Below are 25836 nucleotides of genomic sequence, written 5' to 3'. Positions count from 1 at the left end.
CTTTAGTGAAATTTCTAGGGGTCCAGTGGTGTGGGGCATGTTGAGATTGTCCTTCTAAAGTGAAGAATAAGTTGCTACATCTGGCCCCTCCTACAACCTACAAGGAGGCACAACACCTGGGACTTCTCTGGATTTTGGAGGCAACATATCCCTCATTTGGGTGTGCTACTCTGGCCTATTTAAAAAGTGATGCAAAAAGCTGCTAGTTTTGTGTGGGACCCAGAACAAGAGAAGACTGCAACAGGTTCCAACTGCTCTGCACGGTGCTTTGTTCTTCTGGCAGTCCATGGAGTATTCAATATTCTTCGCCAACATCACAATTCAGAGGCATCAATTCTTCAGTCTTCCTTATTCATTGTCCAGCTTTCACATGCATATAAGGTGATTGAAAACACTGTGGCTTGGGTCAGGCCCACCTTAGTCTTCAAGGTGACATCTTTGCTTTTCAACACTTTAAAAGAGAACTTTTATAGCAGAGTTGTCCAATGCAATGCGTCTTTTGATTTCTTGACTGCTGCCTCCATGGGTGTTGACTGTGGATCCAAGTAAATGAAATCCTTGACAACTTTAGTTTTTTCTCTGTTTATCATAATGTTGCTTATTTGTCCAGTTGTGAGCATTTTTGTTTTCTAATGGAAAACTACAGCATCCCAATTCTGACATGACTACTAATGGCACAGACCCTTCAGGAATGAAGGTTTGGGTCACCCCATCAGGCAAAGAACTTGCTGAGGGTAAACGGAATATGGAATGGGCAGTGGAAGAAGGTAGTTCTAAATACTAGCCATGACCACCTGACCAGTTGCAGAAACGAGGACTGTAATTATTTTAGTATTTCTTCCTTGTTTTATTATATGTATGTGTGTGTGTATAGCAAATATTTTTGTTTTTAATCCCTCCCTTATTCCTTATTATAATATATGATGTAAACAGGCTTAGTGCATTTTCAGTTGTATGCATGTTAGTTGTATCATGTTAGGTGCAAGTATGACTTTATAGTTGTCTTTATTTAGAGATTATGTATGGTTTAAGGAGATATGTCTAGGTGCCAAGTTGACAAGGGGTAAACTGAGATGGCTAAGGTTATGTGTCAACAGGTCTAGGCCATGATTATCAGTGGTTTGGCAGATACTATGTCATCATCTTCCATTCTGTGATCTGATGTGAGCAGCCAATCAGTTGAAAGCAGAGTTTCTTTGGGGATGTGGCTTGCATCCAGTATATATGGATGTTCTGGCAAAGCTCACTGTCTTTTGATCCTGAATCCGACTTGTCTTCCTTTGACCTCCGATCTTTGGAATGTGACCCAGCAGCTGCCATCTGACCCACAGATTTGGGACTTGCCAGCCTCCAAAACTGTGTGAGCCATTTCCTTGAAATAAATCTCTCTATGTATGTATTATATACCTCTACGCTTCACTGGCGTTGCTCCTCTAGAAAACCTAGCCTAAGACAACAGGTAGACATTTTTCTGATATTCTCTGCAATATTTTACTTGCGTGTGATATTAATGATATTGTTTGATAATTTCCACATCCTGTTGAATCACCTTTCTTTGGAATGGGCTCAAATATGGATCTCTTCCAGTTGGTTGGAGAGGTAGTTTTCTTCCAAATTTCTTGGCATAGATGAGCGAGCACTTCCAACATTTGCATCCATTTGTTAAAACATTTCAATTGATATTCCATCAATTCCTGGACACTTTTTTTTTCACCAATGCCTCAGTGCAGCTTGGACTTCTTCCTTCAATACCATTGGTTCTTGATCATATACTACCCACTGAGATGGTTGAATGTCACCAATTCTTTTGGTAACTGACTCTGTGTATTCCTTCTGTCTTCTTTTGGTGCTTCCTCTGTCGTTCAGTATTTTCCCCGTAAAATCCTTCAGTATCGCAGCTCAAGGCTTGAATTTTTTCTTCAGTTCTTTCAGCTTGAGAAATGCCGAGTGTATTTGTCCCTTTTGGTTTTCTAACTCCAAGTCTTTGCACGTTTCATTATAACAGTTTATTTTGTCTTCTTGAGCTACCCTTTGAAATCTGTTTAGCTCTTTTACTTCGTTTCTTCCATTTACTTTAGCTACTCTACATTCAAGAGCAAGTTTCAGAGTCTCTTCTGATACTCATTTTGGTCTTTTCTTTCTTTCCTGCCTTTTTAATGACCTTTTGCTTTATTCATGTATGATATCTTTGATGTTATCCCACAACTTGTCTGGTCTTCAGTCATTAGTGTTCAATGCGTCAAATCTATTCATGAAATGGTCTCTAAATGCAGGTGGGTGAGTTATACTCAAGGTTGTACTTTGGCTTTTGTGGACTTGTTTTAATTTTCTTCAGCTTCAACTTGAACTTGCATGTGAGCAGTTGATGGTCTGTTCCAGAGTTAGCCCCTGGCTGTGTTCTGACTGATGATATTGAGCTTCTGCATCATCTCTTTCCACAGATGTAGTTGATTTGATTTTTGTGTATTCCATATGGCGAGACCCGGTGTAGTCACCATTTATGTTGTTGAAAAAAGGTATTTGCAATGAAGAAGTCGTTGGTCTTGCAAAATTCTATCATGTGATCTCTGGCATCGTTCTATCACTGAGGCCATATTTTCCAGCTAATGATCTTTCTTTTTTTTCCCCCAACTTTTGCATTCTAATTACCAGTAACTATCAGTACATCTTGATAGCATGTTTGATCAATTTCAGACAGCAGAATTTGGTAAAAATCTTCCATTTCTTCATCTTTGGCATTAGTGGTTGGTGCATTAATTTGAATAATAGTCATATTAACTGGTCTTACTTGCAGGTGTATGGTATTATCCTATCACTGACAGCGTTGTACTTCGGGATATATATTGAAATGTTCTTTTTGACAATGAACACAACACTGTTCCTCTTCAATTGGTCATTCCCGGCATAGTATACCATACGATTGTCCGATTGAAAATGGCCAATACCAGTCCATTTCAGCTCATTGATGCCTAGAATATCGATCTTCAAGCATTCCATTTCATTTTTTGACAACTTTTAATTTTTCTAGATTCATACTTTGTACATTCCTTGTTCGATTATTAATGGATGTTTACAGCTATTTCTTCTCATTTTGAATTGTGCCATATCAACAAATGAAGGTCTTGAAAACTTTTCTCCATCCACGTCATTAACGTCGACTCTACTTTGAGGAGGCACCTCTTCCCCAGTAGCATTTTGAGTGCCTTCAAACCTGAGGGGCTTATCTTATGGCACAGTGTTCCACCGCAACTCATAACGTTTTCACAGGCCACGTTTTTTAGAAGTAGATTGCCAGGTCCTTCTTCCTAGTCTGCCTAAGTCTGGAAGCTCCGCTGAAACTTGTCCACCATGAGTGACCCTGCTGGTATTTGAAGTACCTGTGGCATAACTTCCAGCATCATAGCAACATGCAAGCCACCACAGTATGACAAACTGACAGGTGCATGGTGGTTCTAGATAGTAGGAAGAGAATTTAATTTACATTCGTTCTTTTTTCCTACATAGTCTGTTTACTACCAACATGCCTGTTTATAAGATAGCTGGTTTTGGTTAAGGGTATATTCTGGGATTAAGAAAAAGAAAAATGACAAAGAGAAAATATCTCACCTTCTGCTCATGACAGTTATGCCATAACCAGTAAGGCTAGTTTCTACTAACACTGTGATATTCTACATGAATATCCTATCTTCCTTTGGGAAAATTGCCAAAATTCACACTGGCAAAAATCAAATATTTTATTTCAGTTAAAAAATATTTACTTAATAATGCTGTATTTGATATCTACTTTTGTAGTCATTTCTTACGTTCTGGGATAAGGTTGGACTGATCCTTAGATGAAATATGGGAGAGAGAAATCAATGTAAGTTTTACTTAAAGGTGTGCTTCAAGTCACAGAAAGTCTATTAGAAAAGTAAATTCAGTGGCAGAAAGTGCACTAGGATATTAAATAAATATCTCATTTCCCAATTTCACTTTTTGTAGAGTGGCAAAAATAGTAGCTCCCAAAAAGATAAAACTGGCTGCAGCTGAAGGGGAGCTTAAAATTGCCATGGATGGTCTTAGAAAGAAGCAGGCAGCCCTTCAGGAAGTCCAGGACAAGCTGGCCAGGCTTCAGGACACACTGGAATTAAATAAACAAAAGAAGGCTGACTTGGAAAACCAGGTATGTGATGATATAGACAAAGGTAAGTACATTCTCAGTTATTGTAAATAAGAATGATGTTTGTGCTAACACATACATAACACACCAATCCTGCTTTCTCCCCTAAATTAGCATTTGTAAAACAACAGCCTGCAGGTCAAATCTGTTTTTGTTTGGCGCATAAGTTAAGAATTTTTGCTTGGTAAGACAGTACACAATACTGGGGAAGTCAGCACAACCTGACCAAGGCAGGGTCATGGAAGCTTCATAGACACATCCAGACTCCCCGAGGGGCCAAATTACTTGGCTGAGTACTGGGGACCGTGGTCTCGGGGGACATCTAGCTCAATTGGCATAACATAGTTTATAAAGAAAATGTTCTACATCCTACTTTGGCGAGTAGCGTCTCGGGTCTTAAAAGCTTGTGAGCGGCCATCTAAGATATTCCACTGGTCCCACCCTGTCTGGAGCAAGGAAGAATGAAGAAAACCAAAGACCCAAGGGAAAGATTAGTCCAGAGGACTAATGGACTACAACTACCACAGCCTCCACCAGACTGAGTCCAGCACAATTAGATGGTGCCTGGCTACCACCACTGACTACTGTGACAGGGATCACAATAGAGGGTCCTGGACAGAGCTGGAGAAAAATGTAGAACAAAATTCTAACTCACACACATGCAAAAAAGACCAGACTTACTGGTCTGACAGAGACTAGAGAAACCTTGAAAGTATGGCCCCCGTATACCCTTTTAATTCAGTACTGAAGTCACTCCTGAGGTTAACCCTTCAGCCAAAGATTAGACAGGCCCATAAAACAAAATGATACTAAATGGGCACACCAGCCCAGGGGCAAGGATGAGAAGGCAGGAGGAGACAGAAAAGCTGGTAATGAGGAACCCAAGGTCGAGAAGGGGAGAGTGTTGACATTTGTGGGTTGGCAACCATTGTCCCAAAACAGAATGTCTGTTAATTGTTTAATGAGAAACTAATTTGCTCTGTAAACCTTCATCTAAAGTACAATTAAAAAAAAAAAAAAGTGGAAAAAAAAAATCAAGTGCCAGAAAAAAATTTTTTTTTTCCTATTTGTGTATGGCACAGGAGTTAATGATTTTGACATTTTTAAACAATTACATTTTAAGTGGTTATATATCAAGCCAAAAACCAAATCCATTGCCGTCGAGTCAATTCCACGTCATGGTGACCCCGTGTGTTACAGAGTAGAACTGCCTTATAGGATTTTCTTGGTTGTAAAGTAAATAGAAACAGAGCACCAGGACTGTCTTCTGAGGTACTGCTGGGTGGTAAGTACATACACAGTATCCTTGGTTTTGCCTCGTTGCACACAAAGCCTAAAATACTTAATTTCTGACCCTTTCAAAAAGATTTTTTTTAAATCTCTACCTTAGATTACTGTAATATTGAGCTAGATTATTTAAATCATTCTTCATCTTATAAATATGGAAATAGAGAAGCAAAGTGTTAAGTAGCCTAGGTTGTACATGAGTTAATGGCAGAGCTCAGATCATAACTCAATACCCAGAACCATACCGTGTCCACTGAAAATGTTTTCAAGACTGAAAACATTGCTCTGACTTGTATTGTGATACCATCTGTAAAAATTAACTGCTAAAGCCTGATTATGTTCCAGGAAAAAATGTCAAAAGATATCAACAGTCAACTTTTACTAAGTGATTACTATGTACAAGACGTTGTTCTAAGAGCATTATGTCTTGTCTCATGCTCACAATAACCTCTGGAGGAGGTACTCTTTTGTGCCATTTTGAGGAGACTAAAGAAGGCAGTGGTTGTTCAGTGGTAGAATTCTTGCCTTCCATATGGGAGACCCGGGTTCAACTCCTGCCTAGTGCACCTCAAGTGTAGCCACCACTGATCTGTCAGTGGAAGCTTGTGTAATGCTGTGATGCTGAATTTCCAGACTAAAAGGTTTTAGCAGAGCTTCCAGATTAAGACAGACTAGAAGGAAAGGCCTGGTGATCTACTTCTGCAAATCAGCTGATGAAAACCCTATGGATCACAACAGTCCGATCCTGTTTGCATGGGGTCACCATGAATCGGGGACCAACTTGATGGCAGCTAACAACAACAACAAAGCAAAATAAGATTAAGCAACTTGCCCATGGTCAACCCAGCTTGTTAACTGTTAAGGCTAACATCTGAATCCAGGCAGTCTGACTCTAATGATGCCTTCTTCCTCATGGTACCAGGCTGCCTCTTTCAATAGGATCTGAGCACAAAGTCTATTTTTGCACAAATATATAGCATTGTACTAATCTTTAGAAATGTGATATGTTACTGAGCATAATTTCCAAAGGATCTGTTTTAAATAATATGACCAATAGGTGGATATGCAGTCTGCTCACTACAAAATTTTTTCAATCCTGATATATGTTTAAAAAAATTTTCATAATAAGATGTTGGAAAAGTATGGTAATACAAAATAAACATATGCATATATGTGTACTAAAAATATGCTTTTGGAGGAAAAAATATTAAAATATTTTAAACATTTTTACATAGTAGTTTCTGATGATAACTTTATCATAGTCAAAGACCAGATTCAGTTTATAATAAACATTGTTGAAAGAAGAATGGATGAAGAAAGAAACTTGGAAAACAAAGATATTTAAAGAGAGGAAATTAAAAGAAAAATGGTTTAAATTTAGGAAGTTTGAAAAATAGAACCAATTAAATACAGTAGTTTTCTCTTTAAAAAATATCTTTAGATAGACTGATAGAGTATTTTATAACTTTTAATCTAAAAACATTTATTTGACAAATATTAATAGCTGTAGGAAAAAGTATAAGTCAGATTCTTTTTCCAAAATAATCTAAATGCCTCTGCATTTATCAATTATTTAATTTATCTTTTCATGTAAATTATTTTATTTTCAATCTCAAAATAACCTTTACTTAATTTTGTCTTCTTCCAAGAAAAATAATGCTATAAAACTTAACAATTAAATCAAAATAATATTGGTATTCCTGGAATATTGCCATTGCAAGGATTGAAATGGCTTTTCAAGTTTGCCACCTTCATAATTATCCTTTTTTATCACACTGCTTAATTATATATAATAAAATTTGGTTGGCAGTCTTATGCACAAAGTGGGCTCTTAGCTACTGACTGATGTCCTAATTTGAGATTAGTTTTAAGTGTCTAAATAGACTGACACAATTTAACATCTTGAAAATTGTGCTTTGTAAATAGGCGTAAATTATTAAAGCTTTTAAACACTTAAAATTTAAAATTATCATTAAATTAACCATAAGTTAAATGAGGAAAAAATGTAGAATATTTAAAATAAAATTCCTCTACATTCTTTAAAATGCAGAGAAAACATCTATATTTGTGAGAAAAGTTCCTTTATTAGTTAACTTGCAGTCTCATGCTGTAAGACAGTCCTGTAAATAGATTTATTATTTGTATTATATGAAAATCCGTTATGAATTTCACAAATTATGTTCAGGTACATAACTTACATAGAAAAAAATTATTCTAAAATGTTGTCGAGTTCCCAGTATTCATAACGAAATATGTCACATTTTTCTTTTATATTAAAAAAAAAAAATTCCAGACAGAAGTTTGTAATTTAAAAAAATATCTCTGAGGGTAAAATCTTGTAGATTTTTAAACTTATTGTACTTGTGGATGTTGATAAAGTCTTACTTTTTATTTTTTAGGTTGACTTGTGCAGCAAAAAACTAGAAAGAGCTGAGCAGTTGATTGGAGGCCTAGGAGGTGAGAAAACACGATGGAGCCAAACAGCTCTGGAGCTGGGAGAGTTGTACATCAACTTGACGGGGGATATCCTCATTTCCTCAGGAGTTGTGGCTTACCTGGGAGCCTTTACATCCAACTATAGACAGGTAAGGAATAGTATTCCATCTCTAAGGTCTCTTCCTGACCCTCCAGTCACAGCCAACATTTAATCATAGAATTTTGTTTTGTTTTGTAAGTATAAGGAGCAAAATGTTTTAAGATGATGTCTAGTTGTATATTTTAGATATAAATCCACCCAGTAGCCAAAAGATTCTATATTAAAATATAATAGGTTTTAGAAACAAAAGGCTGTACTTTAAATTGTAGAATGAAATGATAGGCCCTAATGATTAAATTTTAGTTCTTAAACAGGTATAAAAGTATCAAGTCCCCCAGCCATTTTTTAAACCAACTACTCCCTTTGAGTCTCAATAGTAAGTCATTTCAAAAGCACTTTAGAGACTGGAACTTTAGGGGAGGAAAAGGCGAGCCTGCCTGCAGCTCTTCTTTCCTTAGAAAGTGTCTTCTTTCCTTAGAAAACCAATGCCAAGTTCCCTGTGTTCCTACTCCCTTGACAGATTCTGTCTCTGTGACCCAACTTCTAATCCCACCAGACTGAGGGCTGCCAGCCAAACCACCACACAGATGTTTGAAGGGAGCCTTGCTGTCCAGAACTGAGATCTTGGATTTACTGACAAAGGCAAAGCCACACTCTAGCTAGACACAACCAAAACTCATACCGCCTTCTCTGAACTCACAGTACTCACCACTGATTCAAGGAGCCTCTTCATTCCATCCCATCTCAACTCTGTAAAGGCTTGAAGGCTATTTCATCCTTTTTCTTATCTCCCTATATTACCCTACGCCTTTACTTTTCCCGAAGAGTCTCTGATGTCGCTGTTCTTTCAGATTTCACTATTAAGTGATCTAGACTTTATCTTAGCTTTAACTATAAGATTTGTATTTAACTTCATAGTCTCACCTTCTAAATTATAGTCTTATTTGAGGAAAATCTGATAAACACAAATCATTTTTAAGGTAGAGTTTCAACAATGGATTGTTGACTCAAGGAATGAAATGTAGTCGAGAAGTATACAAAGTATTCATTTGATAACCTCATTTCCATATTTTTGTTTGTGTGTTTTAAAGAATCAAACCAAGGAGTGGACAAATCTGTGCAAAGGAAGAGATATCCCATGCTCAGATGATTATTCTCTTATGGGTACCCTAGGAGAAGCTGTGACAATTCGAGCTTGGAATATTGCTGGGTTACCTTCTGACTCATTTTCCATTGATAATGGGATCATCATCATGTAAGGAAAATACTTTTCTTACAAATGATCTATATTAAATAATCACTAAACTTATTTGTCTGTGCATCTTTTAACAATTATAGCTAGTAACATTTTAAAGTATTTTGAGCATTTTTACTTAATTAATTATGTTAAATATGAATAATCACTTCCTTCTCATACTAATATTAGAATGGTTTAGTATTAGAGACTGTGGTAAACAGACAAAACCAGATCACTTTTGCATAGATTTTAATCAATTTTTAGCAAGTAGAGCAAAACTCTGCCGTAAGCAAGTGAAGTTAAAATTTCTGTTCTCATAAAAGACAGGGTTTTATTATTGAAGGTTAATGAAAATATGCAGTTGTGGGTTGTTGTTGGTGATGGGGTAGTTGTTCCAAATTCTGTCTTTGTCCCTGATGTGGTACCAGCTTAAAATACATGAACATATTTCTGGGTCCTGGGCTGACCGGGGCTTCCAAGACAGTGACCACATTCCTGGAATCTTCTGGTTCATAGATGATTCCTCTAGAGACTGGGCTGGAAGAATTCTGGAGACTCATCCAGCCTCACCCTCTTCTCCAAGTCTCACCTCGCAGAAGCCAAGGACTTCAGCTTGCTCTAGTGTGAAGACAGCCATCAATTTTGTTATTTCCAAGTTCACATTACTATGGGCCTTTTATCACGGGGCCAGTCTTCCTGGGAGCTTCATATGTTAGAAATAACATGGGTAAACCATCCAGTAGAAGATATTTAGCTGTGTTTTACATGAATTATTTTGATTCGTTGTTAGACAGTTTCCTACTGAAAAAGCAATTAACACTTAATGATGAAAAAGCAATGATGGTATTTAAGGTAAAAAAGGTTGAGACGTGAAATTTTAAAATAGAGTTAACCATTAAATGTAAAGGCTAGTTATTCTTAAATTTTTTGTAATTAGTGTGCATGAAAATTATTCTATAAATTGAAACTTCAATGAACACTTTTTTTTATTGTGCTTTAAATGAAAGTTTACAGTTCAAGTTAGTTTCTCATACAAAACTTTATACACACACTGCTATGTGACCCAAGTTGCACTCCCCATACTGTGACAGCACACTCCTCCTTTCCACCCCAGATTTCCCGTGTCCATTCAACCAGCTCCTATCCCTTTCGCCTTCTCATCTTGCCTCCAGACAGGAGATTACCATTTACACTCATGTATCTACTTGAGCTAAGAAGCACAGTCTTCACGAGTATCATTTTATGTCTTATCATCCAGTCTAATCTTTGTATGAAGAGTTGGCTTCTGGAATGGTTTTAGTTTTGGGCTAACAGAGAGTCCAGGGGCCATGTCTTCCGGGGTCCCTCCAGTCTGAGTCAGACCATTAAGTCCCGTCTTTTTACTAGAATTTGAGTTCTAGTAAATTCTAGATGATGATCCCATTGTCACTTTTCTTTTGCTGTGTCAGGGACTCTCTGTTGTATTCCCTGTCAGGGCGGTCATTGGTGGTAGCCAGGCACCATCTAGTTCTTCTGTTCTCAGGCTGATGGAGTCTCTGGTTTATGTGGCCTTTTTGTCTCTTGGGCTAATATTTTCCTGTGTCTTTGGTGTTCTTCATTCTCCTTTGCTCCAGGTGGGTTGGGACCAATTGATGCATCTTAGATGGCCACTTGCTAGCTTTCTGAAACCGTGGTCCCCAGATCCTTTCCCCTGCTACTCTGTCCCTCGAAGTGTTTGGCAATGAACGCATTTCTTTATTGCTCAATAAATTATACTGTCATATGGATTTCTTTAGCATTTATTTACTGCATATTTCTAGAAGGATTTGAGGCATGTGTAATTTGAATGTAATATAAAACTGAAGAGACCACCTACGGGAAGTTGAAGGAAGAGTTACTAGTAGATACCTGAGACAGTTTTCCCTGAATAAAGTACAAAGCTTTCTGATAACTGAGGCAAAAAAGAAAAGCCGTGTTATATAGTTTCATTTTTAACTAAGTAAATTGTAATTAGGAAGACAAACTTTTTCAAGAACTAAATTTAAATTTAATTATTATGTTGATGTAGAGGAAACAGTTACAAAGCTCTGCTTCGGAGGACTGTCTCAGTTTCTTAATGCTACCTAGGAGAAATACCACCAGTGAGTGGCTTTAAAGACTAGACATTAGTTTCCTCACAGTTCTGGAGGCTGAAGGTCAAATCAGGGTCTAACTGTGTCCATTCCTTCTGTGGGCCACTCTTCTTGTTTCTAGTGACTGCTGGCAATCCTTGGAGTTTCTTTGCTGCTTATAGATGCATCGGTGATGTCTTCTGTAGGCATGTCTCTCAGTGTGTATTCCACTTTTAAAGACACCACTCAGAAGTGACTAGGTTTAGCACCCACCCTACTTTGGCATGACCTCATGTTGACCACAACAAAAGAAAACCCCTATTTCCAAACAGGGTCATATTTACAGGTAAAAGCATTAGGGCTTCAACATAACTTTTTGGGATGATACAATTCAGTCCATAACCGGGACTGAAATTAAGCACTGGGTATGTGCTTCTTGATCATCTACAGAGAGAAATTAGAGCATCTAGATAAATGAAAAATATCTGCACTAGCTTGTCTCTAAAATAGCAGATAAAATAAGTGTGTTTTAACAAGTACAGGATGGTAGCTAGCTTGTTGTTGAATTACATAACAAGTATGTGGCATGCAGACAGTCTTTGCTGGTATTTAATGTGAGAATTCACATTAGACATATAGGTATCAAACCAAACCAAACCAAACCCATTGTTGTCAAGTCGATTCTGACTCATAGTGATCCTATAGGACAGAGTAGAACTGCCCCATAGGGTTTCTAAGGAGTGGCTGGTGGATTCGAACTGCTGACCTTCTGGTTAGCAGCCGAGCTCTTAGTAGAGATATAGGGGAGGTTTATGAAAGTTTAGACGCCCAACTTTTACTTTGCCCTGCTGGACCAATCAGCTTCAGCCTACAAGAATCGACTGATTGTTGTTATCATTGTTGCTGATGTTTTCCTCTCAGAAAAGAGCTTTGGTTCTTCCCAAGCATCTGTGAAAATTGTTGGTCATGTTCCTCACAGTGATAGTTATTTCTTCATTGCTTTGATTTGCAGTTTATATACCTTTGTTCCGCCTAGCAGGACATCCATATTTATCCATTGGAGGCCAAATTGCGTCTTATTTTCTAGCAAATAAAATGTACCCTTTCTCTTGGGTTCAGTGTTTCAATGATAATAAAACTTTTGATGAATATTTCTGCTTTTAAGAATCTAAATCTTTCCATGATTATTAGTCAGGACAACACACTTTTTGGGAGGAATGGGAATAGAAAATAGTGTTAAGGAGCCATAAGCCCTACATTTTTGCTATTTGTTTGTAAAAATATTGAAATATTAGCAACAAGTTATGGCAGAAATTTTACTAAGAAGGAAATATTAAAATTTTTCATCTTGGTTTACTTTGTTGATGTAATCTTATGCTGAGAAGGTTCAGTAAATAGGCTCAAGGTGATCATTTTGAAGTATCAGATAAGTATCTTACTTACTTGAGTAGTACCTTCTTCCAGTCACCAGAGATACTTGCTTGATAATGGTAATACTGATGGAGATCAAAGATCACAGCCTTCAATATGGATTACACACCTCAACATAAAGAAAACAAAAATCTTCACAACTGAACAAATAAGCAAGATCATGATAAATGGAAAAAAGATTGAACTTGTAAATGATTTCATTTTACTTGGGTCCACAATCAATGCCCATGGAAGTAGCAATCAAGAAATCAAACGACGCATTGCATTGGGCAAATGTGCTGCAAAAGATCTCTTTAAAGTGTTAAAAGGCAAAGATGTCACTTTAAGGACTAAGGTGCGCCTGACCCAAGCCATGATATTTTCAATCACTTAATATGCATATGAAAGCTGGACAATGAATAAGGAAGACTAAAGAAGAATTGATGCCTTCGAATTACGGTGTTGGTGAAGAATATTGAATATACCACGGACTGCTGGAAGAACAAACAAATTTGTCTTGGAAGAAGTACAGCTACAATGCTCATTAGAAGCAAGGATGGTGAGACTTCAAGTACTTTGGACATGTTATCAGGAGGGATCAGTCCCTGGGGAAAGACACCATGCTTGGTAAAGTAGAGGGTCAACGAAAAAGAGGAAAACCTTCAACGAGGTGGATTGACACAGTGGCCGCAACAATGGGCTCAAATGTAGCAACAATTGTGAGGATGGTGCAGGTCCGAGCAGTGCTTTGTTCTGTTTTACATAGGGTTTCTATGAGTCAGAGTCGGCTCAACAGCACCTAACAACAACAACAGCAACAATATTGTGTACTTACCAAGGATCTAACTGCTTTAGGTATGTTATCTCAGCTGAGTGAGGAGTAGATAATTTAGGGAAACTGCAAGAATCTATAAAATTTAGACAAGTTAGGGTATAATTAACTTTCAGAGCTTGTTGTTGTCAGGCGCCATCAAGTCGGTTCCGACTCATAGCAACCCTCTGTTGTACAGAAGCATTTCAGAGCTTAGAGACACCTAAAGGCTCTTGGCGAATCAGAATTTCAAAGGCTAGTGATAATGTTAAATGTAATTGGATTATATCTGAGCATGTCATGGGTAAAATATTAGGATTGTTTAACCACTTGGTAAGTAGATCAGACCTATATTTACTATAAGTGTGCTTTTTTAAAAAAAGTCCTTAAGTTTTCATTTCTATAAGAGTCAAATTAACTTTATTTCAGTAGCAATAAAATGGAGAGGAACACCCACATTTCCTTCTCAGTTTTTATGTATTTTGTGTGTGTGTGTAAAGAGGAAAATAGCAATACACTTTAAAATGCACCACCACTATATATTCAAATACTATGTCCTTCCATGAAGACTGAAGTGAATGTGTATTATCACTGTTAGAAGTCTGCCTTTTTTCAAAAACCCAAAAGAGCATCAAATAACAGTACTCTCTAGATAATAATAAAAGAACAAGCACTGTCAAAACTTGGAAAAATAAGTGCTATAAAAATTCAGTTTCCATTGGGAACCACTGGTCTTGAAGTATTTGGGGATTTAAGAGTGTTTGATGGATGAAACAAATAAGAGAGAATTGTGCGGAAAAAAAATATTTTCTTGTCAAAAACAAAATAATGGTTGGAAGGAAGTAAGCAGGTAAATAGAATATATGTTCATTTTTAATTCAGTCTTTCACGACTTTATATGGTGTTACGTTGAAGGTTTTTTGTAAATCCCTTTTATCAGATAAAGGAAATCCCCTTCTATTCTTAGTTTGCTGAGAGTTTTTATCATTAATGGATGTTAAAATGTCAAATGTTTTCTCTCCATCTATTGAGATGATCACTTTTTTTAGTCTGTTAATATGGTGAATTAAACTGATTGATTTTCAAATGTTAAACCACTCCTGGGATAAACCCCATCTCATCATATCTATTATTCTATTTACATATTTCTGGATTCAATTTTCTAGTATTTTTGAAGTTTTTTTTATATTTCTGTTCACAAGGGATATTTTTCTGTGTTTTCTTTTAATGTCTGGTTTTGGTATCGCGGAAATACTGGCTTCATAATTTGTATTGGGACGTGTTCTCTCTTCTATTTTCTGAAAGAGATTATATAAAATTAAAACTACTTCTTCCTTAAATGTTTAGTAGGAATAATCAAAGAAACTATCTGCGCCTAGAGTTTTCTTTCTCTAGATTTTATCCCTGAATTCAGTTTTTAAAGTAGTTACAGGACAATTTGAGGAACCTGGTGGTGTAATGGTTTAGTGCTTGGCTGCTAACTGAAAGGTTGGTGGCTTGATCCCACCCAGCAGCTCCACAGGGGAAAGACCTGGCAATCTGCTTCCATAAAGATTACCCATTGCCATTGAGTCAAACTGTCCCATAGGGTTTCCAAGGAGCGACAGGTGGATTAAAACTGCCAACGTTTTGGTTAGCAGCCCTATCTCCACTGCACCAACAGGGCTCCCTGTACAGATTATGGCCTGGAAAACCCCATGAGACAGTTCTTCTGTGTCACATGGAGTCCCTATGGGTTGAAAATTGACTCCATGGCAACTAACAACAACAACATCAAAGAAATAGCTTTTGGTTTCATTGATTTTCTTTGTTGTTTTTATTCTTTTAACTTCATTGACTTCTGCTCTAATATTTATTATTTATTTTCTGATATTAGGCTTAAGTTGTTTTTCTTTCTTTGGTTTCCTAAAGTTAAAGCTTAGGTTATTGGTTTTAGATCTATTTTCTTCACTAATATATGCACTTACTACTATAATTTTACTGTTAAACACTGCATTAGCTGCATACAAATTTTGATATATTGTATTTTCATTGTTATTTAAAATATTTTCGGATTTCTTTTGAGACTTCTTTTTTGACTCATAGATTATTTAAAGTGTGTTATTTAATTTCTAAGTGTTTGGGGGATTTTCAAGATATCTTTCTATTATTGTTTTTTAATTTCTAATTTAATTCTGTTGTGTTCAGACAGCATAGTTTGCATAATTTCAGTCTTTAAATTTGCTAAGATTGTTTTATGGCAAAGAATATAGTCTAGCTTTGTGAATTTTACATTTGCACTTGAAAAAAATATGTATTCTGCTATTGTTGGGTGAAAGGTTCTATAAATGTCAATTAGATTGAATTGTTTGATAATGTGGTTTATGTCTTCTATATCCTTGCTGATTTTCTGTCTAACTTGTTCTACTGATTACTGTAAAGAATTTTTAAAGTCTATTGCTCTCTTCAATTCTATCAGTTTTTGCTTTGTGTATTTTGGAGCTCTATTTTTGGATGCATACACATTTAGGATTGTTATGCCTTCTTGATGAATTGAGCCATTTTTTTATTATGTAATGTTCCTCTTTATCTTTATCCTATTTTTCTTGTTTTGAAATCTACTTTTTCTGATATTACTATAGCCAGTCCAGCTATTTTCATTATATATATTTTATCATCATTTTACTTTTAATATGGTTACATTATTGTATTTATGTTGTTGTTGTTAGGTGCTGTCAAATCAGTTCCGACTCATAGCGACCCTCGGTACAACAGAATGAAACACTGCCCGGTCCTGCGCCATGCCCACAATTGTTGATATGCTTGAGCCCATTGTTGTAGCCACTGTGTCAGTCCATCTCCTTGAGGGTCTTCCTCTTTTTTGCTGACCCTGTACTTTACCAAGCATGATGATTGTATTTATAGGGGATATCTTATTGACAGCATGCAGTTAGATCTCATATTTTTATCTACTCTGACAGTCTGTCTATTTTAATTGGTGTGTTTAGACCATTTACACTTGATGTGGTTATTTATATGGTTAAATTTAGATTTAACATTTTATAAAATTATCTTTCTGTTTTTTCATTAGACGTTCGTTGCTCTGTTCGCCATTTCTCATTCTTTAGAATTATTTAAATAGTCCACTGCTTTTCATTCCATTTTAATTTATCTATGGGCTTTTTTACTGTATCTCTTTGCTTTATTATTTTTTTTTAATAGACTTTATTTTTTAGCAGAGTTTTAGGCTTACAAAAGAATTTGCAGAAAGTTCAGAGAGTTCCCATATATCCCCCTCCCGCCTGCACAGTGTTTCTCCTATTTTTAACATCTTGCATTCCTATGGGTTTTTATAAATGTGCAGTGTGTTTTTACAGTTTGAAGTTAATTTTTCTACATTTAGTTTTACCACTTCAATTAGATGCAGAAGCCTCGAAACCGTATAATTCCCTTTAGCTTTCCCTGATTATGTTATAGCAGTCACATGGATTACATCTGCATACATTAAAAACCTTTCAGACAATGTTAATATTTTTATCTCCACATTGATACATATTTTTAAAAACTTAAGAGGAGAAAGTAGTTTGTTATATGTGCCAGCATATTTACCATTTTTGTTGCTTTTTCTTTATTCCTTTGGTTCCAAGTTTTCCTGTGGTATCATTTCCCTTCAGGCTGAAGGACTTCTTTAGCATTTGTTTAGAGTATGTCTGCTGGCAAAGAATTCTCTTAGTTTTCCTTTATTTAAGATCTTTGCCTTCATTCCTGAAGGATAGTTTTATAGGGTCACTATGAGTTGGAATCAACTCGACTGTGATGGGGTACAGAATTCTGGGTTGATAGTTCTTTTCTTTCAGCACTTGAAAGCTATTGTTCTTCTGTGTGCTGGCTCCATGATTTCTGACAAGAAATCCAGAATCATTTCAGTAATGACATTTGAATGTTACCTATATGTCATATATCATTTTCTTTGGCTGCTTTCAAAAAACGTTTTATTCAAATCTTTGGTTTTCAGCAGTGTGATTATGATGTGTTTGGGTGTGGGGTTTTTTTGTTTTTTTTTTTTTAGTTTCTCTTTTCTGAGGTCTGCTGAGCTTTGTAAAACTATAAATTTAGGTATTTCACTGAATTTGGGAAAGTTCCAGCCATTATTTTCTCAAATGTGTTTTCTGCACCAATCTTTTCTCCTCTCCTTCTGGGACCCCAATGACGTGAATGTTAAACCTTTCATATTGTCCCATAGGTCTCTGAGGCTCTGTGTATTTTGTTTTCAATTTTTTTTCTCTCTGTTGTTCAGGTTGGATCATTTCTGTTTAACCATCTTCAAGTTCGATGATTCTTTCCTCTGTCATCTCCTTTCTGCTACTGAAAACCATCCAATGGCTGTTTTATTTCAGATGTTATATCTTTCAGTTCTAAAATTCCATTTGGTTTTTTTTTTTTTTTTTTTAATTTCTATTTCTCTCCTGAAAACTTCTAGCTTTCTATTTATTTAAAAAATGTTCACCTTTACCTTTTGGAGCATAGTTATAACAGCTTCGTTAAAGATTTTTTTTTTCTGGTAATTCCAACATCTTGCTTTTTCTTTGATAATTATTCACATGTTCTGGTTCTTTGTATGTAAAGCAGTTTTAGATTATATCCTGAACATTTTGAATATGAGACTCTGGGTCCTGTTAAAATCCTCTGGATAAGATTGATTTTTTTTTTTTAAACAGTCAAACAACTAGGTTCAGACCCCAATTTCTATCTTAACCTCTGTGGTGATGTTTCCAATGTCAGTTCAGTTTTGAAAGCCTTCACTATGCTGTTTGGATCTGCCCCTTCCATTTGGGGGGACAAACTATCCAATGACATTTAAATTTATGTTATAATTAGATTGAATTGAATATACTATATCATTCCATCTTCACTTTGAAAATATATATGTATTGCCCCAGTTACCTTTTGTTTTCTCCTCCTGATTGTCTGATACTCTGGATGAATTTAGAAATTGGCCAAGATTATGGTTTATGTTTACAATTCTTATAAGAAAAAGAAACAAATGTAATCTTAATGCTAGTTACATTTCACACAGGCAGAAAGCTTTATGGTTGGCTACTATATGATGATGGTAAATACTAGTTAATTCTTCTGCCACTCCAGCTGACAGCAGTGAAGTAAGCACCCTGAGAAATAAAAAGAGTTCTTCATGGGACACTGCTCTTATTTTGTATAAAAAGGATATGTGAGTGAGAAAAAAGCAATAAGTATGAGCTCTCCCATAGTGCTAAAATCCTGACCTTCAGATAATATATTCCTGTCCACAGGAAGTTCGTAATCACATAGGAAATGATGTAATGAACTTCGTATATGATTTTAAATATACAGGTGTTTGAAACAAAGTTTGGGTCAATAGTTGTCTTAACACTTAAATGTGCATGGCTATCATGAATGTTAGATGATATAGAATTATATTTTTACCTTTTGTATATTTTATGGTCTAGATGTCAAAGAGCTATGATGTTTCAATCCTTTATTCTACAGATGATAACAGGTAGTGCTGAGGTAGTGAAGTGACTTGCCCAAGGCCACATGATTAGTTAATGACAGGGTTTAGTGTAAACCTAGAGTTTCCTGACTTCCAATCCAGTCCTCTTAATGGCTGTCATCATGACTTAATTATCAAGAGCTGCAAATATTTGCAAAAGTGTAATTTAACATTTAGAGCATTTCAGTTTTCCAGAAGGAGTTAAAAAAAACCACAAAACCTGTTTTCTAGATGGTTTGGTAGTTGCCATTCCTGTAACCTGCTCAATCTAAAATGTCTCTGTTTCAGGAACATAATTTCTCATAATAAGTTGAAAAAACAAATACTAGAAAGTATAAACTGTGAAAAAGTAACATGCACATGATAAATAGAGTCGAGACAAATCATGACCAGCGTCATCTTTCTCTTCCATTTCAGGAATGCAAGAAGGTGGCCTCTGATGATAGATCCTCAAGGTCAGGCTAACAAATGGGTCAAGAATATGGAAAAAGCCAACAGTCTTCATGTAATTAAATTAAATGATCCTGACTATGCCAGGACTTTGGAAAATTGTATTCAGTTTGGTACTCCTGGTACGTAGCTGAGTAAACAAGTACACTTTATGGAAATGCGCAGAGAAGTCACAATTAACCCAAAATGTGTAGGTTGCTTCTTTTTGTAAAAGATATCTTCATCAGATTTATTTTAAATCATGAGTGTATTAGTTTCCTAGGGCTGTTATATCAAAGTACCACAAATTGGGTGGTTTATGAGTGGCCAGTGAATTCAAACTGCCATCCTTCTGGTTAATAGCTGAACTCTTAACCACTGTGCCACCAGGGCTCTGGGTGGCTTATAAGAACAGAAATTTATTACTTCAGTTTTGGACTCTAGGAGTCTGAAATCAGGATGGCAGCTGTGTTGATACATTCTGAGACTTTTAGGGAGAATCTGTTCCACGTGATTCTTGGCCTTCCTTTGCTTGCAGATTCAATCTCTGCCTCTGTTATGACATGGCTGTCTTCCCTCTGTGTGTGTCTCTCTCTCTTTCTCCTCCTTTTTTATGAGGACACCACTCAGATTGGCTTAGTACTCGCATGTTAACTGATAACATCTTCAGAGACTCTATTTCCAAACAAGGTCACATTCACAGGTTCCAGGAGGTTAAGATTCAACATATCTTTTTGGGGGACACAGTTCAATCTATAACAGCAAGTTTTTTAATCTCTTTAATTATTTATTGACAATAAAATAAGAATTTTAGAGATTGTATTCCCAAAAAGTTAGGACATTTTCTCTGCCTAAAGTCTCATTTGTAATGCTTCCTCTAATTTAGCAGTTTTAACTTTTGTCTATTGTTGGCCATTCTTTAGTTCTAATTTTAACTCCACTTTTGCAATTAAAAAGGTCACTTGGTATGTCAAAAGTATTTTAACACATCAGTCCAATTATCTATTTATTCCTCTCTCGATTGATCCTACAAAAATGGCAGAAAAGTGAGTAGAAATTTTACATGGCTGCTATTTGCAGTCACAGTGGAGAGATTAGAAACATGACAGGGATTTTTTCAATAAAGCTTTTATGTAGATGTCACATTTGTCAAAACAAAAGACTAAACATAATACTTATGATTTGAATAAATTGGGGTTTTTAGTCACATTTTAAATCCCTGTAACCTTTTTTTTTTTTTTAACTATTTATTTGATCAAATAAATGTAAAGACTTGTAAAACTACAACATATTTAGCCCAAGGACTAGTTCAGCAAATCTCAGTTGCTATTAAGAGATAGTGCCACATGGAAGAATGATAATAAATATACCAGCTAGACTTACAGATAATTTATTTGTGAATATTAATAATGAGTCTTTAAAATATTGCAGTTTTAGGTTCTCTTTGGGTAAACATGAAATGAAGAAAAAATCTAAGTCTACAAAATTTTGTGTGTATGAACGCACAGCTGCATATATGCATACACAGTATTTCATTCATGCAGCTGGTAATTATAGAGCATAGTATGGTGATATCAAATAAAAAACAAATCCATTGCCATCGAGTCGATTCCAACTCATAGTGACCCTATAGGACAGAGTAGAACTGCCCCACAGGATTTCCAAGGAGCGGCTCATGGATTCGAACTGCAGACCTTTTGGTTAGCAGCTGTAGCTGTTAACCACTGTATACCCAAGAGTTACAAAAAAGGAGGGACATAATCTCTACTATCAAATATTGTCCTTGTTTAACAGGCAGGATCATACATATATACAACTAAGTATAATAAATATAGACATATGTCACTAACAGGCTGAAAACTTGATTCTGTGAGTGAGACAGTAAATTTTCACTTTTGTAAAAAGTATCAAGTCTGTTAATATTCAAGTTTTATAATGCATGTTTTAGCTTGTCTTATTTATCTAGTGCTGCTATAACAAAAATACCACAAGTGGATAGCTTTAACAAATGGAAATTTATTTTCTCACAGTTTAGAAGGCTAGAAATTTGAATTCAGAGCATTGGCTCTAGGGGAAGGCCTTCTCTCTCTGTTGGCTCTGGAGGAAGGTCCTTGTCTCTTTGGCTTCTGCTTCCTGGTTCCTTGGAGATCTCCATATGTCTTGGCATCTGTCTTACCCTATCTCCTTCTTTCACTTGCTTGTTTAATCTCCTTTATATCTCAAAACAGATTGACTCAAAACACACCCTACACTAATCCTTCCTCATTAACATAACAAAGACAACCCATCCCCAAATGAAATTATAACCACAGGCATAAAAGCTCTCCAAGTTGATTTCTACTCATAGCGACCCTATAGAACAGAGCAAAACTGCCCTATATAGGGTTTCCAAGGAGCAGCTGGTGAATTCAAACTGCTGACCTTTTGGTTAGCAGCCAAGTTCTTAACCACTGTGCCACCAGGACTCCATCCACAGGCATAGGAGGACATATGATTTACAACACATATTTTAGGGGGACACAATTCAATCCATAACAGCTTTGGAAAAAGATACTTATATTTATCATTGTCCTAGATCCAGTTGCTGTTGAGTTGACCCCGACATCTGACCATGTGTGTCAGAGTAACTCCATTGAGATTTTCAGTGTCTGATTTTCCAGAAGTAGATCACCAGGCCTTTCTTTCATCGTATCACTGTGTTCTGGCCAACAAGATATAAGTGGAAGTGCCTTTTGTAACTCCTAGGAAATATCCTTAAAGGATTTTTTTCCTTTTCTGTTTTCCCTTCTTTTCTGATGGTTGGAATGTGGATGTGGTTTGAAAGGCTATCTTGGCCAAAGAGATCAAAGCTATATGCAAGAATGGTGAAGTTGCCAGACAGCAGGAACCTGGATCCCAGACAGCTTAGACATGCTGTCCTTCCAGCCCTGGACTGACTACCTAGAGCTGTCCTTTACATGAGTTATAAACTCCTTGTTTCCATCACTATTATTTTGGGTTGGGTTTTTTGGTCACTTGCAGCTGAGCCTAATTAACATACCCAACAATAGAAAAATGGGCAAATATATTAACATAGTTTCCAGAAGAAAAAATAAAATTAGTCAAACAGCACCTAAAACATCCAGCCCAAAGTACAAATTTTAACAATATTTTTCACGTGTCAAATTGTAGAAGTCACAGGTATCATATTTAATGCCGCCAGTATCACATAGTGGTTAAGGGAGCAATGTAAGGGGCCAGACTGCTTGGTTCAAGTTTCTGCTTTCTCATTTCAAAGCCAAAACCAAACTTGTTGCCTTTGAGTCGATTCCAACTCATAGCAACCCTATAGGACAGAGTAGAACTTCCCCATAGGGTTTCCAAGGAGCAGCTTGATGGATTTGAATTGCTGACTTTTTTATTAGCAGCCAAACTTAACCACTACGCCACCAGGGCTCCAAGAAGTATTGTACTAGCTGGATTAATTGAGAAAATTACTTCAGTTGTCTGCGCCTCAGCTTCCTCATCTGTAAAACTAAGCTAATAGTAGTCTATACTTTTTAAAGTTCTAAGGATGATGAAAAAATGCACTGCCAGCATAATGCCTGGCATTTGTAAGCATAGTGATGTTATACAAAAATAAGTTTAAAAATAAAAAGCAAAAAATGAGTGCTTATTGCGGTTCTGAAATCTCTACAATGTTTTAGAGAAGTAATTTGGCAAAATAAATAGCCTTTAAAATGTTCATAAATGTTGACCTATTAATTCCACTTCTAGGACCCTAGCCTAACTAAGTAAACAGAGATGAATGCAAATGTTTATGCAAAAAGATGTTCACTGCAGCATTGTTAATAACAATGGAAAAATGGAAGCAACCTAAATAGTAGAAGATTAACGTGTTCAATATATTATGATGCACTCATATTATTCAACTATTAAAAATAATCAAGTTATCCAAGTAGAAAATGAAAATGAGTTTAAAAATCATCTGGCATGCTTGTTTTGGCTAAAATCCTGGCAGTGAAGAAAATTGATAAAAAAGACAGTTTTACCCTGCACACCCTTTTAACTCAGAACTGAAGCCAATCCCAAAGTTCACCCGTCAACCAAAGATTAGACAGGTCTGTGAAACAATAACACACATAAGGAACATGCTTCTTAGTTCAGTCATGTATACGAGACCAAAAAGGCCACACCTTCCCAAAAGCAATGACAAGAAGGCAGGAAGGGACAGGAAAAATGGACAAATGGAAACGGGGAATTGGGGTATGGAAAGGGAGAGTGTTGACACGTCACAGGGATTGCACCCAATGTCACAAAGCAACTTGTATATAAATTGTTGAATGAGAAACTAATTTGCTCTGTAAAGTTTCCCCTAAAGCACAATTAAAAAAAAAAAAATTACAAGCCCAAGTTTACCAAGATGTATGTATAAGAAAATTTATTGCAGCAATTTATAACTGCAAAAAATTGGCATCAGGACTTCCGGCAAGATGGCGCTGTAGGCAGAAGCACCACGCCATCCCTCCACAGCAAAGAGCTGAAAAACTAAGCCAAAGAGAGAAAACAGCAATCCTGAAACCCTAAAACATCAAATGAAGAGACAAAGAACTCAGCCAAGCACCAATTGAGTGAGAAAACTGACAAGAGAATGGAAAGCGAGGAGAGATTCATGCAGAGGTCCCCTATCAGCAAAGGCAGCATGGATCCACCATCTTGGACTCCTATCAAAGATCAGCAAATAGGGGGTATGAGAAAGCAGCTTTGCGGAGCTTCCAGCAGGAGACAGAACAACTGGTAATTTGCGATATACGCTTTCCCACCCCCCACACTTCGTCACCCCCACTCAGCCTCCTCTGCTTCCTGCGGCCACAATCTCTTGTCTGGGAAGCACTGGCTGCTTAGATTCCACCCACTCAAACTGGCGGGCTCTCTGAGTGCCATTTGTTGGCTGCTGGTGTTGCTTTTTTTCCGCTTCTTTTGATTTCTTCCTTAACTCTTACCACCTCCCCCTCCTTTCGCTCAAATACCTGGCTCCGTGCGCCATCTCTGCTTCTTCCTGAGGGGTTGTGGAGCTCCGTTCGAGTGTGAAGCTGCTTCCTGGTCTGGGCTGCTGTGCTGGTGGGATCCTGGGGCTTTTGTTTGTTTGTTTGTTTTGAATTGTTTATGTGTTTTCTTTTCCTTTTCTTGAGTTGGGAGCCCGTTCTGGCCGGCAGTGCTGTGCGGCTTGGAGCCTACCACCTTGGCTTGCGCAGACGCCCAGAGGGATCCCTGAGGACATTTCCTTTTACGTGGGTTTTTTTTTTTTTTTCTGTTTTTTTGGGGGGGCCTTTTCTTGTTCTTTTTTCTTTTTAAATTTGTTTTGTTTTCTTTTCCCTCTTTTTCCCCTTTTGTCTTCTTTATTACTCAGTTTCTCATCTCTCTCTATACTTTCCTTCTCTCTGTTCCCTGAATACCTGGCGCTGAATACCTCTACGCCTTCTAGCCAGGCTGTACTGCAACACCTTAGAACAACTTCCCCAGACCTCATAGCTACACCAGTGGGATATCTGGGAGCTTTGATGTTATTTTTCCTTTCTGATTTTTATTTATTCATTCTTTTTTTTTTCCTTCTTCTTCCCCTTTTTGTTTTTCTCCATTTCATAGTCTCTCATCTCTCCACTCCAACAGCAAGCTCCCCTAGCACTCTTTTTTGTTTGTTTGTCTATTTTTGGCTCCTGTTCCTCTCTCCTCTCTCCCATATCCATCTTAGCTCCACACATAACAATCTCCCCTCAACATCCTGCTTACCTGCACCGTGAGCTTGACATCACACCACCAAGCAGCACAGGCACAGCCTACTGGAACCTGCCCTGCACTGATTACCTACCCACCCTGGTGGCTGTAGTAAGTGCCACAAACAACCGGTCCCAGTAACTCCTCTTCATCTAGACCTGCCCTGCCGTACCGTATCTGAGTGACTGACCCTGCCAATTGGAGAAGGAGGTGAAAAGTATCCTGCCCACAGACGAGCAAACAACAAAGAACGCACAGCCTGCCTGCTCATAGGTAGCCTAATAAAACAAAAAGAAGGAAACAAATAAATCTACAATCAACAAACGAGAAAAATAACTACTGAATGCCCCAAAGACAGCAGACAGTATCAAAACATTTACAAAAACATGACAGGATGGTTCCAGTAAGTGTCCAAAATAAAACACCAGATGACTTTCCAGTGGAAGAAAAGGCACTAGAACTACCTGATAGGGAATTCAAATCGCTAGTACTCAGAATTCTCCAAGAGACGAAGCAAAAGCAGACAAAAATGGGGAAAAAACAGACAAATTCATGGAAAATACAGACAAAAAATGGGAAGAATTCAGGAAAATAATGCAGGAACAAAATGCCAA

At 36.9% G+C, this 25836-nt stretch overlaps 1 protein-coding gene across 1 annotated transcript in view; it reads left to right on the top strand.

The window, feature by feature from the left end:
* DNAH7 (dynein axonemal heavy chain 7) overlaps positions 1-25836 on the top strand; it is a 270960-nt gene that overhangs the window by 162075 nt on the left and 83049 nt on the right. Inside the window, exons 45-48 of the mRNA XM_004378290.1 lie at positions 3982-4162; positions 7846-8031; positions 9074-9237; positions 19457-19611. Of these exons, the coding sequence (XP_004378347.1) occupies positions 3982-4162; positions 7846-8031; positions 9074-9237; positions 19457-19611 (686 nt within the window). The remainder of the gene's footprint in view (positions 1-3981; positions 4163-7845; positions 8032-9073; positions 9238-19456; positions 19612-25836) is intronic.

This window comes from Trichechus manatus, unplaced genomic scaffold (assembly GCF_000243295.1).
Source record: "Trichechus manatus latirostris isolate Lorelei unplaced genomic scaffold, TriManLat1.0 scaffold00056, whole genome shotgun sequence".
Lineage (NCBI taxonomy): Eukaryota > Metazoa > Chordata > Mammalia > Sirenia > Trichechidae > Trichechus > Trichechus manatus.
Note: the sequence above shows the minus strand (reverse complement) of the source record. Positions and strands in the feature narration are given on the sequence as shown.